Raw genomic sequence first — 23,219 nt, forward strand, 5'->3', positions numbered from 1 at the left:
TTTATGTGTCATGTTTCAGTGCTTTTAAAGAGAGTGTGTTCATGTTGCTTTTGTATTTAAAATCAGTTTTAAAACGTTCTTTATCTTGGTCTGGGTGAGGGTTACATACTATCTACATGTTAAATGTTCATTGCACCATAAGAAGGATTTATGTCCTTGCCTAGGTAATGTTATTCTTTAATATAGGAAAAACAATTAATTTTTAAAAAGAAAAAGCCTTTTTTCTTGATTTGCAAGGCCTTGCAGGGGTGTCCAATCTTTTGGCTTCTCTGTGCCACATTAGAAGATTTGTCTTGGGCTATATATGAAATACACAAACACTAATGATTGAAAGCTAATGGGGGAAAAAAAAAAAAGGAAAATAGTGGTATCTGCCACCAGAGATAAGCAAAAAAGTCCTCACATAATTTGCATGTGGCCTATGGGCCACGGGTTTGCCATCCCTGCTAGAGCCTGAGTTTTCTTGTACTTGAAAAACAGAATTAACATAAAGGAAATGAGACAAATTCTCTTATCCTAAGTTAAGGTTTTGTAGTGATTGAAAAATTATTTGTAAGATACTAATTCTTTTTTCCAGACCATTTTATACTACTATTTTTTCTGTATCTTTTGTGTAGATGCTTTTTGTATTGTGTTTTTTGAATTAAAGAATTCTTTAATTATTAGCAACCTTCAAATAAGGGTCATTTCCCTAAATTTTGTATCTATGTAAACCCTAGATAGTTTTCACAAAATTTTATTTCTAAAGTAGTTTTACTTCATGCAAACCTGGTAAAATTAAACTTTTTTTGGTGACTTTTATTTTAGCCTAATAAAGATGTTGTGGAACAAATGGAAAAATGGTAAGAGTTAATTTTTTTTTTTTTTTTTTTACATTTTGATGACTCATTTTTACCAAGTTTGAGATCTGAGAATTAACTACATATGTAGTTCCTTAAAATTCTTTGTGCACTTTGTAATGGAAGGGAATGTGGCATGCTGCTAAGTATTTGGGTCACATTATTTGCAGTTCGTGGGCTTCAAGTGTGGCTATTACTTGTGCAGGCTTCTTCTGAGCATCTCGCTGGAACACAGTTTACGTTGGTAGCAAGCATCCTTAGGCCATGGAAAAAAATCCTCAGATACTTTTAGAATTAAAAGTTTTAAGAAACATTGGAGAAAGGAATTAGTGTATGTTTGATATTAAGGAATGGTATCGTTTACCTTGAAAAATAGTTCATACTGTTTAATATATACTGTTAATGTTTATAATTTCAGCATTCAAGAAAAAGACGAGAAGTTAAAGACTGTAGAAGAATTACTTGAAACTGGACTTATTCAGGTGGCCACTAAAGAGGAGGAATTGAATGTAAAGCATTTTTTATAGATTTGTTTTCCTTGTGGTTATTCAATAATATGTAGGGGTTTCACCATAATTTGTGGAAGATTTTTCTCATGGCTTTTAAATTTAATGTTATTTACATTTTATATGTTTATATAATGTATTTTTATTAAATGTAAGTTTTTTTAAATATAAAAATGCATAGTTAATTACAGTATTCACTGCCTTCATGAGATAGATACTGTTGTTACCGTTTGTATTAAATTATATGCTTCCCCACTTGCATCCCTTTCCCAGTTACATCCAACTGATAACTAGCAGACTTTGTAATTTCATGAAGTGGTATTTGAGGCAAGAGAAAGTAGAGATTGCAATTCTGTTTTATAGTTACTACCTTTAACTAACTTAATTAGGATAAGGTTGCTAAAAGAAGTTCAAAGATGTATTTGAATTTAGAGAGTCATTGTTTAATTGACAAGTGCTGTACTGTATGTCTTGAGGGTATGTGAATATAAACAGAAATATTTGTGAGTGTAATTGAATTAAAAATCCATTTGTATAGCTATAAAAGTTATAGAATTATAGAGATAACGTAAAAGGTGGGATTTGGGGACCTTCTAGAGGGGAGAAAGAACCAGTGAAATAAAAATGAGTAGTAGTGTATTTCAAAGCTAAGTATATATTAAGAAAATAAAAGCATGTTGTGCTTATGTGTCTTTGAAAAAGGCAATAAGAACAGAAAATTCATCTCTGACGAAAGAAGTTCAAGAATTAAAGGCTAAGCACAATGATCAGGTAATATATATAGTAAATCTAACCATTTTTTAAAACAATGAACAAATAAATGTGTTACCTAAATGCATTCCAAGTGTGTTGTTTGTGGGGAATTTGTCAATTATACTTCTCATCTGTTACTGAGTAATAACTTCATTATCAGTGATAGAGACTGCAAATTATTGAATACTGTGTGCCAGTTGCTATGCAGATTTTGTTTCTTAACGACAGTGATAAAAAGATTTTGAGTACACAAATAATAAAGTGAGACTAAATAGTAAAAGAGGCTGCCTAAACACTTACCTAATGGTTTTTTATTTGGCCTATAGTTTATAAGTTGCCTTAAAGCTACTCATTTTCAAAATGCTGTTTATTTTTGTTATTATGATGTTTTAAAAAATCTCAAGAGAATTCCTGGGCTTACATTTCCCATTTGGATATTAACACAATGGAAAATTGATAATGTCGTTTTCTATTTTGGACTCATTTATATTTTGAACAAATTACTAACTAGTATACTTTTCTGTTTTCCAGGTTTCTTTTGCATCTTTAGTTGAAGAACTTAAGAAAGTGTAAGTAATAATATTACTGTAAACTGATCTTTCTCTTTTGATTCATTTTCTCAGTGCTTAGGAATCAAGATGGTATTTAATTTTTCATTGATGGAATATGGGACTTTAGCATTGCTTTCCCAAAATCAATTTCCAACCTATGGTGCATAATGCAAGAGTACATTTTGGATCTATTAGTATATAAATGTCTTAACACAATAATTAACCAAGATGAGGTATATATTAAATCAATTTCCATAACTGATTTCATTTATTTTCTTATGATATCAAATTGTTCCTTTTCTGTTTCTACAGTAGGAACTTTCAAAGAACACACTATATTGGATAGAGAGATCAATTCCTTGTATCTATCCTCCTTTTGAGGTGTCTGTAAAGTTTGATGCCGTAACTTGTGTGTAAGTTCTGCCATAGCTTTCAGAGCTTTGGGAGTGCAATTGTTGATTACCTTTGGTGTTCTTCAAGGTGCAAATCTTATTCCCTGTGTACTTTTGAAGCACATCAGCAGTTTATGTGTATAGGCTTCATCCATTTGGTAATTGCTAGAGAACTGCTTCCTAATTCTCCTTTAGGAAGAGCTTTATGGGAAGGGGTTGTAATGGACAGACTTCTCAAGGTTTGATGTCAGTAGATGTCAGTGATTTCTATTCAGGTTAACACTGCATTTCTTTACTTAAGGATCCATGAGAAAGATGGGAAGATCAAGTCTGTAGAAGAGCTTCTGGAAGCTGAACTTCTCAAAGTTGCTAATAAGGAGAAGACTATTCAGGTATGGGAGAGAAAGAATTGTGCGTTTCATTTTTGTTTATCCGCTTTAGTTAATATCATTTAATTTCATGTGTTTGTCTGTGCATTGCATTTTATGTCAATTTCTATGTTTCCATTGTCCAATCTTGTCTGTTTTGTCATTGTCAAGGGTTTGAAACAGGAAATAGAGGCTCTAAAAGAAGAAATAGGAAATGTCCAGCTTGAAAAGGCTCAACAGGTAAAAATCCCAGAGCCATAGCATGACAGATTATTAGTTTATGTGTTATTTATGAGCTATTTGATTTTTCTCTTGCTACCTAGAGAAATATTTTAGTAGTGTGCTGTAAGTATCAATGGGTTATGTGCTTTTTCTTGGCCAGTTTTAGAAAATATTCTTGATATTTTAATCACTTCATCTTTTAAAAATGTTAACTGTTAAAGGTTCTTTTCTAGAAAGTTTTCTGTATTAATTTTTTGTATTAATTTTCGGACTTAAAACACAAAACACTTCAGTAAATTATTTTTAAGTCCCATTTCTGGACTTACCATTTCTGCCCATTCCCTCTTTTTTAAAAAATACTGCATGACTAAAATGTCTTGTTATAGAAGAATTGTTCAGCCTCTGCCTGTAGATCAAAGTACAGATTTTGTTGGAAAATTACATTATTGAAAATACATGGGTTTTGGTGAGTTTAATTTGATGAATCTTTATTGAAAAAATGGTGAGATTGCATGGTAGAGATGATTTATTCATCTAACAGATCAATTCTATAACATTTATTCTCAAAGCACCATTTGACAAAATACTGTGGTAGTGATTGGAGAGAATGTGTTGAATAAAGCAGGTATGATGGAGAGATAACACTTTTTTAATATAGATTGAGAGTTCAGGAAAGTCTCCTCCTGATGAACTGACATCTAAGCCAAGATCTGAAGGGACAATGAGAAGAGAGAGGGGGATCAAAAGTATTATTGTGTATGATTTTACAAAAAGAAAGAAAGAGGTTAAAGAAGGACAGTGTGGAATACCATTCAGTAGTTCGCCGTGGAAGATTGGGTTGGAGAAGAGCACTGATATCCTAGGGAGGTATGTAGAGAGTTAGTTAATATTCTCATTTTTACAGTTAGAAAAATATTGCATTATTTAGACTTACTCATAACTATCTGCCTTGTCTCCTCCCTTCCTCTTTATATTTTGTTTATTACTTATTGGAGTCAAAAGAAGGTGAAATCAAAACACATCTCGTTTTGGCATGAAGAATTCAGCTAGGGTCATTGTAATTTGAGGTGTACACATTTTGAAGTGTTTCATCATAAAGTTTAAGGTAAATTGAAAGGGTTATGAATTGCCCTTTTTCTGCCCTTTATATTTCAGTTATCTATCACTTCTCAAGTTCAGGAGTTTCAGAACTTGTAAGTATCACCTCTCTCATTTTCATTATCTCTTTTTTAACAACTTAAATGCAAATATAATGAAAATTATAGCTTCTTTTTATTTGATGTCAAGTAATATTTTAGAGAATAGCACATTATCTCTAAAGCCCTCAGTTCGTAAGTTTTTCATTAGGCTTTAAACCTATAGAGGTTTTTCTTTTTTCTGGAAAGTAGATAGAATGAGAAGTCTTAGTTTTCATCATTTATAATCACGATCTGGGGTGGGGAACCTGTGGCCTTTTTGGTGCTTAGGTGCAGCCTTTTAACTGAGTTCAAATTTTACGTAACAAATCTTCTCATTGTAGGGCACAGCAGAGAAAGATGAAGCTTTTCTTGCCTCTTGTGGTGCTTAAAAAAGAACAATCTCGAAATGAGAATATGCCACAGGTTTCCTATACTGTTCATTGATAGAATGGTTTTCTTTAATCATCCTATACCACTTAATTTGATTATACCTGCAAAACCTTGTATGCTTTTATACTTAACATAACTTTCTGTGTCTTTTAATCAGTTTGTCCTGTGAGTACTAGCTAAAATACTGTTTTCTAGTCTTTTTTTTTTTTTTATGGTCATGTAAATTGTATTTCTGATTAATTTGTCAGATTAAAAGGGAAGGAAGAACAGATGAATACCATGAAGGCTATTTTAGAAGAGAAAGAAAAAGACTTAACCAATGCAGGGAAATGGTTACAGGTAAGAAGTTAAAAGCAAAAGTAAGGAACACCTTTTTTATGCTTCAGTATCAATTCAGTTCACACCTATTCTTTTTAAGGATCTTCAAGAAGAAAATGAATCTTTGAAAGCTCATGTTCAGGAGGTAGCACAACATAACTTGAATGAGGTATAGTATTAACAAATTTACCAATGTACTACAGAAAGAATGGGAAGTCTTTAATGTGCTAGAATTAAAGAGGATAATATGTTTGAGTTTTTGTCAGAAAACATATTGTGCTGTAATTTTGTTAAAATAAGTTAACTTTTATTCCTGTGAAGTTTTACTTAACTGCTTGATTTGTCAACCTTAATCTAAAAGCATTTCCTTATCTTATTTTTTCCAGTGAACAAAAGCTCACCCCTAATTGACATATTAATCTATAATCCTATAAAAAATAAATATTATAAAAATCAATAAAGAAAACTCATTCTGTTTTTGTTTTATAAATGGCCTGTTCTTAAATTTACCACATATAATTAGGTTTTCATCTTATTGGTGGTTGATTCTACATATGTGTTGTAATACCTGGGTTTTTTTATATTAGCCTTAAAAATGTGAATCTGTTTCTTAGGCATGTTCTGCATCACGACTGGAAGAACTTGAGGTCGTGTAAGTAGAATTCTAAGCCAGCATTTTGAAGCAGGACTTCTCCTTGTTTTCGAGAATGTGGTTGAATGTTATGATGGGTTTCTTCTAGATCATTAACTTTATTTTTAAGTAGGAATTATAGTCTAGAGGCAAATATGATATGTCTCTGTTTAATATAATAGAACCACTTTTAAAAGTGCTTTCATATGCCAGAGACTTTATTCTTTTCAAATCTATTTTCTTGAACATTCTTTCTGTAAATGTAGACTGGCTTTAAATTCTGTTTTTTAAAGAAAATTTGCAATTATATTATAAAGAGATTAAATTTATTTTAAATGAAAATCACTTTATATTTGAAAGATTAATAACTCTAAATTAACCGGAAGATAATTTTAGCCATAATTTTGATAATGAGTGTTGAGTCTTTCTATAATACTAACTTATAGGGAAAATAGAATTTGTCCCATCAGTTATCCTGTGCTGAATAGTAAAAGTATTCATTCTAATCAGCATGTAGGAGACTTCAGGATTTTTTTTTTTTTTTTTTTTTGGACACAGAGTCTCAAGCTGTCACCCTCGGTAGAGTATAGTGGTGTCACAGCTCACAGCAACCTCAGACTCTTGGGCTTAAGTGATTCTCTTGCCTCAGCCTCCCAGGTAGCTGGGACTACAGGTACCCACCATAACACCTGGCTATTTTTTTGTTGTTATTGTAGTTGTCATTGTTGTTTTAGCAGTTCTTGGCCAGGTTTGAACCCACCAGCCCGGTATATGTGGCCAGCGCCCTACCCACTGAAATGTTGCCACCTGAATTGTCAGTTTTTATAGATGTTCACCCTAGAAAATTTTTCATTCTGTAAAATCTGTTCTCTTAAGTTCAGTGGGGAGGAAAGCTATCTATGCCTCATCTTTTTGAATTTTTTCCTTGATCTGATATCATTCATCTTTATTGATGTTTGTTTTAAAGAAGTACCCCTTGGAAACCATATCTTTAAGATATTGGAAATACTTTTGAGATCATTTTCTTCATAGAAAAAAAGACAGTGACTCTGTCTTTGTCTTGTCCACAAGATTGTTCATTTGTGTGACTATTCTGTGCACATGTCCAGGTGCTCACCTCTATTTGCTCAGAAAGCTTACAGACATATTTGTGAACAATTTATAGTAGGTGTATAGATAATTCACATGTGTAAGTTTAGGTTTGTTTCTGCCTTACATTTCCCTTGACTTTTCTATTCTTTTTAAAATTAATATACTGCTTGTGGGAGCAGCTTTGGGTTTACAGAAAATTGAGAGAAAAATACTACTTTCATCTACTCCCCTATTTCCATCTACTAGGAGTTCCATTCACTCCCCTATTTCTCCTTTACTATTACCTTCCATCAGGTTACACTTACTACAACTCATGAGCCAATAGCAGTATGTTGTTACTAACTCAAGTTCGTGGTCTCCTTGTAGGTTTTAACAGATGTATATGACGTGTGTGTCATATCATCCAGAATAGCTTTGCTGCCCTAACATCGCCTATGCTCTACCTATTTCTCCCTCCTCTTTCCCCTGTACCCTCACCCCCACCCCAATCTCTGGCAACTGCTGTATTACTATCCTCATAGTTTTGCTTTTTCTAGAATGTCATAGTGGAATATAGGCTTTTTAGATTGCCTTGTTTCACTTAGCAATATGGCAGTGTGCCACTTTGTCACTTTTCATCTAGACCTATAAGCATCTGGAAATTCTTTCTGTAGTAAGGTAGATAAAAATAGTGTTCAAGTCAGCAAGTACCTGAAACCCTGTTACATGCCTTCTGGCACTGGAGATTACTGAAATGGGTAATAAGAGTTTCTGTCCCAAGGAAACAGTTAAACAGATCATGTTAGTATTGTTAACTTTTATGCTAGAAGTCTCTTGCTTAGGATGATAGGAGCAATTGGGATTCTCTTGGGCTAGAATAAGATTTATATCTACACTGGGTAGGGAAACTGATTAAATTATACATAGCATCTTTTCAGCACAAGGGTTAAATATATAGTAATTTCCAGGGTCAGCAAATTATGGCTATGCTTCTTAGGAGCAAAACTCATTTCTTTTTAAGTGATAATTTTTTATAATGAGTTGATAAAATATACTTTTACTTTCAGCCTTTGTTTCTAGATAAAGCCATATTTGCTTAAGAACTGTTAAGTATGAAATAAACTGTAACAAGTTTAAGGTATACTTGACTTTGAGTTAAAATGATCCTGGAAACAATTTTTAAAACAAACATAACTAGGTGTAACATGGGAAGAAAGCTGGCAGGTATTGTTGCTGCCACCTTTTTCCTTAGGAGTGACATTAGAGTCTGGTTTTTTGTTTTTTTTTTTTTTTTAATGTACATTAGTGATTATAAAGTCTTTCTAAAAATTCTAGGTTGAAAGAAAAGGAAAATGAAATGAAGAGAATAGAAGTTATACTAAAAGAGAGGGAGAATGATCTTTCTAGCAAAACAAAGCTGTTACAGGTAAATATGATTACTTGAAATTAGTTATTGGGTGAATTATTGTTGTTGCATGTTTTAAAAAATTTTTAACTGCTACCAAAGGAAAAGGAATATAGACTGAGTACCTTTCTACCTAGACACTGGGTCTCACTCATTTCTCAGAGATAATTACTACCAGCAATTGTTGGTATATCTTTGGAGAAACTACCCATACATAAAATGTATGTATGTGTATATACTTATTTAGGATATGTTATTGTTAATTGTATACTTCAGTATTTTGCTTCTCTGTTCCTCACCAATGAACAGGGTTTTTTGAGAGCACTTTTCTGTCTTTAACTTTTAATAGCTTTATAGTATTATGTGATTGTATCATCATTTATATATAACCAATGCCAGTTGATGGGTTTTTTGAGAGCACTTTTCTGTCTTTAACTTTTAATAGCTTTATAGTATTATGTGATTGTATCATCATTTATATATAACCATTGCCAGTTGATGGATACCTAGATTATTTAGGGTTGTTTTTCTTAGAAACAATACTAACAGAGAATATCCTTGCACATCTGTTTTGAATATTTTTGCTAGTATATTTGTATTATAACTACTTAGCTGGGTCAGTGTTTATGTAGGGTTTTTTGGTTTGTTTCAAAGGTATAAATAGTTAAGTGGAAAGTCAGTATCATTTCACCCTCACGTAGTTAATATTTAAAGTACTTATAGTGCATTGATTTGAAGTGATAGCAAATCTGTAGGTGCTTACATTGTCTCTGATTAGTTTCATTCATATTCCATGTTTCAAGGCATGGTTCCGTCCCAGTCCCTCTTCCTCCCAAGTAGGTTCATTTTTATCTTTGATAATGCTGATAAATTGCCCTTCAAAAGTGTTTGTACTGATTTAGACTCTTGTCAACTGAGGGCCTTTTCCCCTTCTTCCTTTTCAGTTCTGACAAGGACTTGATACTATACTTGAAAGATGGTAGGATTGTATTTAATTTGCATTTGATTATGAGAGAAGTTAAGCATTTTTCTTACGTTTAAACCATTTGTATATGAATTGTTCTTTAATTTCCTCATATATTTTTTTCTTTCTTTTTTTACTTATTTGTAAGATCTTTTTTTATATAGTAAGGGAAATTAGGCTTGTGTCATTATGTGAGTGATTTAGTTTCCCCAGTTTTGCTTTTTCAGTTTGTTTTTTTCCTTTTGAAAATTTAGAACTTTTATATACTCGCATATATGTAATATCTTGAGTTTTAAGTCTTAGAAAGGTATCTTTCACTTTATGATCATAGAAATATTTTCACATATTTTCTTCTAATACATTTATGTTTTTTGTTTAGATTTTTTTATTTATATGTAATTTATTTCAGTAAGCTGTGAGAATAACATTCTACTTTTTTAAAAGAGAAGGCTAGCCTCGTTATAAACTAACCCATCATTACTGCATCGGCCTTTCCCGGGGAGCAGTATCTGGAGATATTTTTGGTTGTGACAGCTGGGGGAGAGGTACTGCTGGATCAGTAGATAGAGGCATGGGTACTGCTAAAGGTTTTGTAGTGCACAAAATAGTACCCACAGCAAAGAACTACCTAGTCCTTAGAGTCAAAGTTGATAAACCTTGCATTACTTATCTGAAGTTTCTCCCTGCACTAAATTCTTACAGGTGTATGGGTCTAGTTCTGGTTCTTATTTTTTTCCATTGAGACATGGCTACTCTCAGGCCAATACTAAATATAATTACTCTAATTTCATAGTAGGTTTTTATATAGGGCATATTGCATCCTTTCAAAATTATTACTATTTTAGAATTTTCTAGCTTGTGTGATTTTTTTTCAAAAGTTTATATGGAAGGCTTGGGAGCAGTGAGTGGCTCCTGTAGTCCTAGCACACTGGGAGGCTAAAAGGGGTAGATTGCTTGAGCTGAGGAATTGGAGACCAGGCTGAGCAAGAGTGTGACCCCATCTCTACTAAAAATAGAAAAAAATTAGCCAGGTGTAGTGATGGACACCTGTAGTCCCAGCTTCTCGGGAGGCTGAGGCAAGAGGATCTCTTGAGTTTGAGGTTGCTGTGAGCTATGATGATGCCATGGCACTCTACCCTGGGTGACAGAGTGAGACTATGTCTCAAAAAAAAGAAAGAAAGAAAAAGTTTATATGGAAAGTAAGAACCTTTAATTTTAGTTACTAAAATTAGTACTTAACTTAGTTTACTCATCTTTAATTTTCATTTAAATAGGAGGTACAAGATGAAAACAAATTATTTAAATCCCAAATTGAGCAGCTTAAACAACAGAACTGCCAACAGGTAGGTACTGTTATTAGATATCTTGACTTTATGTGGTAAAAAATTATATAACCAGTGATAGAAAATACTTTTGTCATTTTTACATTTTCATTGAGAATAAAATATGTGTTTTATTTATAAGTTTATTAAATTTCCTAAAGGAATTTGCTATGCTAGTCTAAGGTAAAATCTGCAATCTATAAAGTATACACAAATGATGTTACTATCCGAATTCCAGCTATGTTTATATTTGTATGTTTCCTGATCGTTTAGCATGCCTTTCTCAGTAAGTTAGTTAAAATATTAAATGTAATGGGTTTAAAGATACATGTATCCTCTATCTCTTCTCTCTCCAAGTAAACATCAGTAATTGGAGAGAAACTAACAATATCATAAGCGATAGTCTACAACCTTAACTTTTCAAGGTATAATTCTGCTGGTAAAAATAAAATAAACATGATTTTTCTTTCTTAAGATAGGTTACCCAAAATATTTTCTTAAATTAATTTATCAACAACATGTGTGGATAATCTAGTAAATATATTTTGAGGGACAAAAGAATTAGTCCTTCTGGACAGGAAGCATATAGTAATTAGGTTTAGGAGAGTATAATCATCAAGGAAAAAGTACCGTATTGTCAGAGGGCTGTGTTTCTTTGCATATTATGTATAATCAGTTTTTTTGTCATGTATGAAGAAATTTCCTAGTTTAAATTTCATTTATGGTATTTTTTTTTTAACTTTCAAAAGCTTAACGTTTTTATGTAGTCAAATGAATTGTGCAGTATGAAAATTTAAGTTATCATCACAATGCACATGGTAGGAAATTAGCAAACACTGATAAGTATAGGCGGTCCCCAGGTTATGAACGACGTAGATGATGTAGGTTGTTCTTAAGTTGAATTAAGAACAATGTAAGTTGGAGTAGGTACATTTCTTTATTACGTGTAATAGGCTTTGTTTGTAAGTGTGAGTCATGTATCAGTCAGATGTTTATAACTTAGGGACTTAACTACTATAGACATAGTTTATAAGTCTGAGCTGTATATAAGTTGGATGTTTATAACTTGGGGACTTACTGTACGTAGTAACAATGGAGATTAAGTTTAGCATTCAGTATACATACTTTTTCCACTGATTTTAATAAAATTAAAATGACATGAAATATATGCTACTTTTACCTTAATTTATATCTTAGAAGAACTTTAAGTCTTTTTGAATCTTCAAGAAAGGTTTGTTCTGAAATAACATTTAACTCTTTTAATAGGCATCTTTTTCTCCTCATGAAGAATTATTAAAAGTGTAAGTATTGATTCACTTTTTGGGAAGTGGCAGTTATTTTTATGTGCTAAACTGCTCTCAGATAAGCAATTTACTATATAGTAATTGCAATGGCTACCTAATTTTTAGGGTTTTATTTGGATATTTTGAACTGCAAGTCAGTAGGGCTTAGCTGTGCTTTTGGCCGACTAATGTGCCTTTTTATAGTATTTAGATTTCTTTGAATATTTTGTTGAGGGAGATGTTTGGTTTCTTTTAGGGATTCAGAAAACATCGAATCAAACTATATTTTGAAGGCTTTACTAAATGTTCTTTAATTATTTCTGTTATCCTACTGAATCTTCTTCTGGATCTTATTGTGGAATCAAATAATGCAAATTTTGATTTAGTTTCTACATTTTTAAAGAAAATTTGTAATCTTTATGGTTGTCTCTTTTAAGAAGACCTTTTTTACTGGAACATTTTTCTTTTTTAGCTTGTACTTTTCTCTAAGATGCTACATTTAAGATAATTTCAGATAAGTTAGCATGTTTCAACATGTTAAAATTTCAACCACATTAAATACATTAATAGGTCATCTAAATGTTCTTCCATGTTGGCATATTTACAAAGTTATTTACTAGGATGGAATTTTTTACCAATAAAATGGAATTTTGTCTACACAGAGCAAGGATCTGTAAGACACCTGATAGTGAATATTTTAGATTTTGTGGAACATATAGGTCCATTTTGTATACATTTTAAAAAACAACCATTAGCAGTGTAAAAACAACTCTTAGTTCAAGGGCCATACCAAAATGGACTGTTAGGTATGCTCAAAGTCTAATTTGTCTGCTATGTGGAGTCTTATTTGAGATTTAAGCCACTCTCAAGTATAATAGAATCTATTTGTGAATATTTCCCATTGCTTTCTCCAAATAACTGGAGAAACCTGATCCATTGGACAGGACCAGAAGGAAACATGAATCCTGAGATTGGTATGGTATGAAAATGGCAAGAAAACATCTAGCTTAATTTAATATGGTAACTTGTGTTGTGGCCTACCCACTTAAAGACAGAATTGACTTATGAATATATATGTACACACACATACACACACACACATATATACATATTTATTTGTGGACTGCTGTATCAGTTTCACTTCTCTGAAAATAGCTACTATGCTGAATCAGGTGAAAATAAAAATAACTACAACTATAGCAGTTCATACATTCATGAACTGTCTCTTAGGGGATGAGATTAGATTTCTCTTTAGCACATAAACTTTCAGCATGCCATATTGTGTGCAAACACTTATTTTAAAAATCATTTCTGAAAGTAATCATTAGTAAGATGGGCTTTCTCTGTGAATGGTAGCTAAAATATTAAGATAATGCACTTTCCAGAGCATCACTGCTTGGTATTTCTATTTTATGGTCACAAATATTGAAAGATAAAGATCTAAGTTGTATCATTACTTTCCTAAAATCTTGTTGTATGTGTTCATGTTCTGGTTTAGAATTTCAGAAAGAGAGAAAGAAGTAAGTGGTCTCCGGAATGAGTTAGAGTCTTTGAAGGATGCAGTTGAACACCAGAGGAAGAAAAACAATGTAAGTAAATCTTTAAAGTGAAGTTTTCCTTTTTATTATTTCAACTTTGAAATACAGTTCAGGAATTTTTTTCCCCTCTTTGGTAATACTTTGACTTTAGATTTCTTAATCTTCATAGGAAAGTACTGTTGCTTTCTGTGTATAACTTTTGGGGGGTTGTTATTGGAGAGCAGATTTTTCTTTTAATGTTAGCAAAAAGACTAGATTGTTAAACTTACAAATAACATTTTAAATGTTGAAACTGTAATTATTGTGTCTTTAGTTTAAGGAATAACTAAAATATGATTGACTTTTTGTTGGATGTTTATTTTGGAAAAATAATTCTTTCAGCTTAGTATTTTAAAATCTTGTTTAGCCTTTTTGTAAAGTAAAAATAATGCAAATATTTAAACTCAATATGCTCAGTCTTTTCAAAGCTTTGGAACTTTCCTTTTCTGAGAAGTGGTTCAAATTTTGACAATTGTGTCAGAAGCCTTAGAACCTGATTATATTTATACTAAAACAGGAAGAGATAGTGGTGTTTTTTTTTTTTTTTTTTTCCAGTTTTTGGCCGGGGCTGGGTTTGAACTCACCATCTTTGGCATATGGGGCTGGTGCCTTATGCCCAGGAAGAAATAATGTTTCCAAAAATATAAATCTTGGCTGGCGCCCTACTCAGTAGCTCAGTAAGGAGGGCACCAGCCACATACACTGAAGGTGACAATTTCAGGCCCAAGCCTGCTAAACACCAGTGACACCTGCAACCAAAAAATAGCCGTGCATTGTGGCGGGCGCATGTAGTCCCAGATACTTGGGAGGCTGAGGCAAAAGAATCACTTAAGCCCAAGAGTTTGAGTTTGCTGTGAGCTGTGACGCCACAGCACTCTACCAAGGGCGACATAGTGAGACTCTGTCTCAAAACAATATATATTTGTATCTTTCAGAAGTATAAATACTTACACTGAATAGACAAGTGGTTAATTTCTTAAACCCTCTCTTACCAGAAGGTGACACCTATAAGTAGAGTCTAAGCTTTCTTAGTAGAGAAGAAATTTTTAATTAGAGACGAAATATTAAGACTTGAGCAAGGCATTTAATGAAATGTAAGGGAGTACTGACAATAAATGTTTTCTATTGTATGTTATTTCAAAGTTTGTGTTAAATTGCTAATTTAACAAGTTGGCATTTTTTTGCACCCCTGAGTTTGTCAAAATTAGGTATGTAAATTGACCTTTATATGTTTGTGCAACATTACTAACAGTATTATTTAGATGTAAAACTTGAGGTGAACTTGCTGGTAACACTGGTAACATCTTAACTGTGCTTTATGATCAGGATTCTGAGGTAAGGAGGGCATGGTAATGCTAGTCTAGTAAAGCAGCAGCAGCTGCAGAATCGCTGGGGGAGAGAGCGAGGACGCTGGAGGCTGCAGGCGACAGCATCTCTCCATTCAACGTGTGCCATTTGTTCTGCCGCCTCTTGATGTGTCAGTTGGCAAAATTTCTTACTTAGGTGTGCTTTCCCTATTTATAAAATGGACATAAATGCCTCATGGGGTTGTTGTGAAGGTTAATGAGGATTCGTGAAACATCAAGTACAAGTTTGGCAAATATTAATAAGCATTTAATAAATGGTAATTATTGGCTTTTTATTTTTTTCTTTGTTTTTATCTGTTTAGATTTCTAATTTGGAAGAAAGATTGAGCTGTAACAGTCTTTGTTTACTAATGAAATGTTAAAATCTAGATCTTTTAGAGCTCCGTTTTTAATGACTTCTGGTTCTCCTCCAAGAGAATGTATTTTGTGGCTTTCCAGCATTCCTGTTTGCTTTGATCAACTAGTTCCTGCAGTGCATGTCAGGTCGTTACACAGCATACACATTTGAGCATGCCAAATAAGGTAGAGAACACAGTGAGGAACTGTGGCATTCTTAGGTAGATTTGAAATGTGTTAATTTTATTAAAACATAAATACAGGAATTTTTACACTGTGATGGAAAGTCCTGTGAGTGATACTTGGTCCTTGTTTAAAAGTCATGTGTGCAGCTTTTTGCAAAACTTGTGTATTTGCTCTGCCTTGAATCCTCTTAATGTTTGGTATATCTGAAATCATGTTTGTAATCTCAGTTTGTTTACTTTTGATGCTTTCTTCTTTGTCATGTGTGCACACTAATTATTTTAAAAGCTGGCATATTTGGTGTGTATACTAAAACATGGAAATTGGGCATCTTTATTTTCTCATTCAAACTTCTAAACATTGCTTTTCATTTTTTTTGCTAATATGCATATTTTCCCATTGAAATACTTTTGCAGTAACCAGCATTTAAATGCAGTGCAAAAATACTGATGAAGTAAAAAGCAAAAATCTTTCAATAATGGAAAAACTGAAATCATTCTTTCTAAAAATGATTAGGACCTTCGGGAGAAAAACTGGGAAGCAATGGAAGCTTTGGCATCAACTGAAAAAATGCTGCAGGACAAAGTGGACAAGACTTCCAAGGTTGTAATGCTCACTCCTAGATACAGTCCGCTGAACAGAGAAAACCTGCAGCCTGTATTAAAATCAGACTGAAGCATTTAATTTTGCTGCAATTTAAATATAAAATCTCCTTACCATCCACATTTATCATCTCTATCATCCCTGCTTTTTTCATCCACTCCTTGAAGCTTTAGTTTGGGGCCTGCTAATTTGTGGTGATTAGATAATCACCATTGTTTGGGTTTGTCGAAGACTACCTTAAGCTGAAGAGTCTCAGAAGACCTATGATAAGGTCTTGTCAGACAGTGTGCACTGACTGGGTTGACTAAAAGAACTTTGATGAAAATCCTGAGCTAAAAAAAGTACAACTGGATTAACAAATTTGTAGCATGTACCTAAGATGCACAGTAAACTAGGCCTTTTTTGTGGGCACACCAAGATGATTCAGATAAGATAGAAAAATGGTGAAAGTCTTAACAAGTACAGGAAAGGGATCAATTTTGGGTTCGTTGCTGGGGATGGTTCCTTGGGAATGGTGAACTTAATCATTATATGTTACTGGATAATAATGATGCATGTGTTTTGTGGTTTAATATGAATTATTAGGATCAAGAGATAATTTTCTTGATCAGAGTATGTGAAGCACTCCTAAAACATAATATCTACCTCTGTCTTCAAAACAATGAAGGACATTCTCCTTGAGCTCAAGTTGTTCTGTTGGGTATGAATTTTTTCTAATGAATTTTAATGGGGAAGTTGTTTTTAAAGATTGAGAGAATAGAATGTGTCAGCCAGTTCAGTGAACTATTTGAAAATTCCTACCACCGTACATAAATGTGGAACAGAGGTATTGAGTTTTGCAGATGAGTAAAGGAAGGAACCTATATGATTGATTTTAGCATTCTGAAAGTATTTTGTGTGCCAAGGTAATTTATGGAATTTTAAATACAAATCTTAGTGACATTTGAAGGACTTTTTAAAATTACAAAATAGTTCTATAAATTTTTTTTTATCAAGTATGTTAGTAGCTTTATTTCTTTTAGTGTAATGGATTTAGGTTTTCCTTTATAAGTAAATTTGAGATAGCTGGTAGATACTGGGACCACAGAAATTTAGGTCAAAGAAATAATCTAGGCTAGATAGAAAATTATTGTTTAGTAATGAGTGATTACAATTGTGCTGTCATTAATGCTGGCAGTGAGGGTTCTGGTATGGTTTTCTCTAAGAGCTACCTTTTTGCTTTTGTTAGTGAGATTATGTATCTAAGAAGTGCTATTCATGACGTTCCTGCAAGAAGTTCATTCTTGCATGATTCCTAAAGAAAATTAGAATTTATGTGCCTGCTGCCTTATCATATAGGTAAAGATTTACTGAGAATAGAATTCAGTCATCTACATTTCAGTGGTATTTAGACAGTCTTTAAATAGTGCAGGTATAAAGTGATTACTCATTGACCCAGTGCCACAAATTGTGCTGTAAGGAGAAGGAACAATATAAAACACTTAGTGCTTTAGATGCTAGAAGTAAGTAAAAGTCAACTCACCTAAAACGTGATAGAGGATGATGACATACTACCTTCCTAGTCTTGTTTTTAATTATTTTATTTTTTTAAATAGTAAATACCCTTAAGCCCCTATAAATGACAGGTTTGCTTTAAAGACACTTTATGCAAGGTGGCATAGAGTTTGTGCGCAGTTTAAAATGGTTGACTATTTAGATTGTACATGGACTTTGTCCACCCTGTACATTTCACTTAGATAAAGATAGGAAGAGAATTACAGTAATGCAGTTTTCAATATTAGATTTTTTCAGGTATTAAAGTGGAATGGAAACTGGTGTCTGTGGCCAAACTAGTATAACAAATGAAAACGTTTTAACTAAAATTATTAGTACAGGAAGAAAGTAACTTTTCATCTTTGTGGATCTTGATTATGAGTTAGACACTTCCTTTAGTTACTATTTTTTTCCTGAGGAAGTTTTTAAAAGCTTCTGTTTCATAATATCTGTTTCTTATTGATTTCCTTTAAAAATTATTCTAGCACTTCTTGGTCAAATAATAAAAGTGACCTCTTAATGTCTCTGAAATCTAATTATTTTCATTGAATGAATATACCTCATTTTATGCAGTTAAATGTATTCCTGAAAATTAGTAGACTTCATTGAATTATTGAAAATACCTCATTAAAACATCTATTTTAAAATTGCTGCCACTAATCCTTAGTTAACAGATTTTTTTAATAAATGTTGAAATCTCTAGCTTTTTAATTGGGTAGATTTAGATTTTCATGTGATGAGATTTTCTTAAATTAAAATATATATTTACCTTGAATCAGTAATAGATTTCAAAAGTCAGACCTAAAACCGTGGGGGAAAATATGGCTGAGATGTTGCTGGCTTGCTTGCCTTCTTGTCACTTGTTGAACTTTGAATGTTGTTTTCAGATGATTTTCTTGGCCTGGCTTATATTTTTCATAGGTGTCATTTTTTATTTTGAGAAGATAGTTTGAATATTAGATTTGGGGTTTTTTGCATGTGATCAAGTCATCGCCCTAATTTTGACAAACCATGGTTTTTAGCTTATGACTGATACCTTATACTGGAACTTAAAACCCAGAAAATTTACACTTACTTTATAACATGTCTTCAAATTTGTAGCTTATAGAGTCCATGTACAAGTGTCAGAATTAGTCTTATTAATGCTTAGCATTAGTGATGTAATAAGCCATCAGCTTTTCCTTTTTTTTTTTTTTTCTATTTCTGTTACTCATCAAATTTTGATTGTTCTTTTTTACTTCGTTTAGACTAGATAGCTTCACTTAACCTTGAAGCTGGAATTGAAAGTTGCCATTTTAATCTCATGACAATATAGTCCTAGTCCATGAATGATGCTGGTTTTTTTTTTTTTCTTTAGAGATTTACCAGCCAGTAAGCCTCAGTTGGATGCATCTGAGCAACGTTTTTAAGTATTGTCAGTTTATAAAATTATAGCTGTAAGAAATGTTTTTTTGTGTGTGTCTGTGTGTTTTGAATTATTCCTGGAGAAGCAAGTCAGTTGATCTCCAGTGCCAAGGAGAATGTCTGCATTGTCAGTTACTGCTGAGACATGATTTGCTATTTAGGATGTTTTAGAGATACAGCAGATTTTTTTCTTATGGAAGCATTTTGATATCTTAAAATGGGAGAGTTAAACATTTTTCAGTACTAAAATAATTTTTAAAACCTTTTCTTCCCTTTGAACTTAAAAGATAATATCCTTTTCTAAATATTCTGTAATTTTAGAAGGTTGATTTATCTTCTGCTTTAGGAAAGACAACAACATGTGGAAGCTGTTGAGTTGGAGGCTAAAGAAGTTCTCAAAAAGTTATTTCCCACGGTGTCTGTCCCTTCTAATTTGGTAAGACTAATTTATTATTTTTTAACAACAACATTTGCACCATTTCAATAGTGTACTAATTCTAATCTTGTTATTAACCTAGGGTGCTTTTGAGAATTTAAGACAATAATATGGTTCAAGATGCATTTCTATTTATTTATCTGATACTTTAGTTGTATTCTATAAAAGTTACATATGAGACATACTATTTATATTTACTTATACTCATCATATTTGGGTAAGAAATATTTCTAAAGTTTAATAAAACCAGTACTACAATGTTCTTAATGGCTTTTTCAAAATAGAACTGAATTTTGAGAAGTTACATCTTAGTTCAAGCAACATTTTTTTATGTATTTGATGCTATGAACCAGCCTTTTTACATTTAAAAGCTCAAAATGTTGACCATATATTAATTTATTTTTTGTTTTTATTTCAAGTTAATATGAATGTACAAATGATTAGTTACAATGTTTGCTTTTGTTAGGTAAAGTCCCTGGGGTAGTTGTGCCGCACCTAAGAGATGTGCCCATTTGCTCATTTCTTAAAGCCAGAGTCTTGCAGTTAATGTTGAATATCTTGCTTTACTTGAGGTCATACATGCTTTAAGTGGGAGAGAGAATTTACCTTGGATCAGAGAATTAATACATTAAATATTCAAGGGCAGAGAAAGTTGATGAGAGTGCATGTGAATTTCCTAAAATAATGTGTAGGTCTTTTTTTATTTTAATGGAAAACTTCAAAAGCAGAAAGATTAGCATAATGAAGCCCAGTATACCCACTATCTTAACTTCATCAGACATCAGAACATGGCTGGCATCAGTATATAAACAAGCTTGTTTTACTTCCTATCCTGCATTACCTATACTATTTTGAAGGATGTTTGAGCATTTTGTCTGTAACTATTTTGGTACTGACTTCTAAAGGATGAACATCTCTTTAAGAAATACTATTATCACATTAAATACTATAGTACATCTTTAATTTTGTGCATCTGGTCTGCTTGCATTTTTCCAATATAACTTGTCTTATATTTTAATTAAATAATAACTTATTGTAGTTGCTTCTAATCAGGACCCAAATAAAGTCAACATGTGACTGATTTACTTAGGATGTCTCTTAGGTATTTTTATTTCACTTCTTATGTAATAAATCTGGTGCTCTCCTGTCCACTTTTCCACAGTTTGGATTTAGTTGACTGCATCTCTGTGGTGTCAGCGTGTTCCTATATCCTTTGAGTATCACATAAATTCCTAGTCAGTAGAGTCCTGACCAGATTCAGGTTTAGTACTTTGAGGGTAAGGTAGAGTGAGGGCAAGCCCACTTCATGAGGAGACACTATGCACTTTCATCAGGAGATCTTTAATGTCTGCTTGTCTTCCTTTGGCTCCTTGGAGCTTATTTAGGCTGGTTACCAAGTCCTTTGGATATAGTGTAGCTAACCTGTGAGAGCGTCTATGTTTTGTGGTATGACAGAATGGTCCTCATTGATCAGACACAATTCCTGCTCCTTGCTTGGGATCAGCTGTCTCCCCAAGGAACTCCAGCTCCTCTGGGTTTGAGTGCTGGAGGTGGTGTGAGTAAACTTAATGGCTGATTTGATGTGTAGTAGTGAACTACTTGCACTCCTAGATTATATATATATACACATACAGCCTACATTTAAGGAGGGAGAGAAGATTATTTTGTTTTCTATTGTAATTATTGAGAATGCATTCAAGTTTGATCAGTTTAGTAGATCTTTATCACTTTGAGTTGAACTGAATAAATGTCTTTCATTTCACTGGGTAAACATAGACTGCTTATGTTGAACTTGAGAGAAGGGGTTTTATTAAAATATTTCATGTTTTTTCCTTTGTGGCCAAACCTATTTTTGTTTCTACTGTATATTTTATTAATGGTAATAAGATTTGGGGATGTTTTTATTTAGCAGGTTTCTTTGAGCCATGAGTTAATGACTAATAATTTCCCTTCTTCAAAGATTGTGTAGGATTTTTTTAATGTAACAAATTTATTCTTTAAAAATAATTTAGTTTTATTTTTCAAATTGACAATTGTATATATAAGATTTAAGGCAGCAGTCTCCAACCTGTTTTGCACCAGGGACTGATTTCATGAAAGACAGTCTTTCCACAGTTGGGGGACGGGTGGGTTTGATATGAGCCTGCAAGCAGCTGATTTATTTTGGTCTCTGTGCAGTCAGATTTTCTGCTACTGATCATCTGTATTTGTAGCTGCTCCCCAGAGCTGGCATTACCACCTCAGCTCCACCTCATGTCATCAGGGTGGTTTTTTTTTTTTTTTTTCAGAGTTTAAAGTTTAGCACTAGCATACTGCCTAGATCCCTCACATATACAGTTTACATACAGTAGGGTTCCTGTGCCTATGAGAATCTAATGCCTCTGATCTGACAGGAGGTGGAGCTCAGGAGATGATGCAAATAACAGGAAGTGGCTGTAAGTACAGAAGAAGCTTCAATCGCTTCCTCATTCAACTCACTGACCCCTTAACCTCTGGCTATTCCGGCTGTTTTCCTAACAGTCCACAAACTGGCTCTCAGCACAGGTTTGGGGATGCAAACATTAGGTGCATTGTGATACTTCAATACACGTACTGTGTAGTGATCAGATCAGAGTAATTAGCATATCCACCAAACTCATTCTTAGCCGTAACACTTCTTGCCCTCAGTCACCAAATCTTTTTGACACTATAAATAATAATAGAACCTCCATAGTTGACTACCTCCTTAAGTTGACCTAATTTTTAATTTCCATAGATCAGACTTGCAGCAGCTGTATATGTCAGTACAGTAGGCCTAGGCCTAGTTCTTTATCTTGGCCACCTCCACATATTGACTAGTTTGTTATAGTCCTTCGGGTGGTCAGCATACAGAGGTTATGCTGTATGTGTAAAGAACGTTACATGTTCTTTAACTCATGGCTTATTATCCATAAGACATAGATAATATTTGCCCTTTATTCATATAACTGTTGAAAGTTGAGTATTTCTGCATGTCTCTATTTAAGAAATACATTAAACTTTCTATAGCATTTTAGGTTTTTAAAGATATGGAGGATAATATTTACCTTAAGTAATAATGCAAGAAGCTTCATTAATGTTAAGGTGAATTAACATAATAAATAGAAAGGTTTTGTACATGAAATGAATTTTTTTTTACTGTTTGCCATTGTTTAGCAGATCTCAACTATATGACGTAGAGGGAGACTTACAAATTTTAAGCAACTAAATCACTTTTTTACCTGATTTTAATTTATGTTGGGTCCCCATATTTGAAGCTGTTACATAGAATTTTAGTAGGATATGTTTAGTCTTCATTCAAATTTGTAATGTCAGAATGTTAATTGGAGACTTTATAAAAAATAATTTGGTATTAAAGGTATTATACTATGAGTGATTTCAGCATCTACTTTTTTGTTCTTATTTGATAGTTTATCATAGATAACACTGATTCCACTCCTTAAATAAAACTTTTATATTATAGCAGTTCATAGAAATTTTATAAGTGAATTTCCCTAAATTTTACTAAACCAAAGACTTACAAAGAATAAGAAGAAATTTGGTTTTAACAATTAGTATCTGATATTCTC

The 23,219-nt window shown here is 32.8% G+C and overlaps 1 protein-coding gene across 1 annotated transcript in view; it reads left to right on the forward strand.

Annotated features, from left to right (window-relative positions):
- KTN1 (kinectin 1) overlaps positions 1-23,219 on the forward strand; it is a 132,607-nt gene that overhangs the window by 85,818 nt on the left and 23,570 nt on the right. Inside the window, exons 19-34 of the mRNA XM_003794397.3 lie at positions 808-842; positions 1,258-1,348; positions 2,048-2,116; positions 2,630-2,667; positions 3,343-3,433; positions 3,581-3,649; positions 4,787-4,824; positions 5,448-5,538; positions 5,618-5,686; positions 6,132-6,169; positions 8,555-8,645; positions 10,863-10,931; positions 12,177-12,211; positions 13,692-13,782; positions 16,173-16,259; positions 19,543-19,632. Coding sequence (XP_003794445.1) covers positions 808-842; positions 1,258-1,348; positions 2,048-2,116; positions 2,630-2,667; positions 3,343-3,433; positions 3,581-3,649; positions 4,787-4,824; positions 5,448-5,538; positions 5,618-5,686; positions 6,132-6,169; positions 8,555-8,645; positions 10,863-10,931; positions 12,177-12,211; positions 13,692-13,782; positions 16,173-16,259; positions 19,543-19,632 — 1,092 coding nt within the window. The remainder of the gene's footprint in view (positions 1-807; positions 843-1,257; positions 1,349-2,047; positions 2,117-2,629; positions 2,668-3,342; positions 3,434-3,580; positions 3,650-4,786; positions 4,825-5,447; positions 5,539-5,617; positions 5,687-6,131; positions 6,170-8,554; positions 8,646-10,862; positions 10,932-12,176; positions 12,212-13,691; positions 13,783-16,172; positions 16,260-19,542; positions 19,633-23,219) is intronic.

This window comes from Otolemur garnettii, unplaced genomic scaffold, assembly GCF_000181295.1.
Source record: "Otolemur garnettii isolate 467f Iridium unplaced genomic scaffold, OtoGar3 scaffold00081, whole genome shotgun sequence".
In the NCBI taxonomy this organism is placed as follows: domain Eukaryota; kingdom Metazoa; phylum Chordata; class Mammalia; order Primates; family Galagidae; genus Otolemur; species Otolemur garnettii.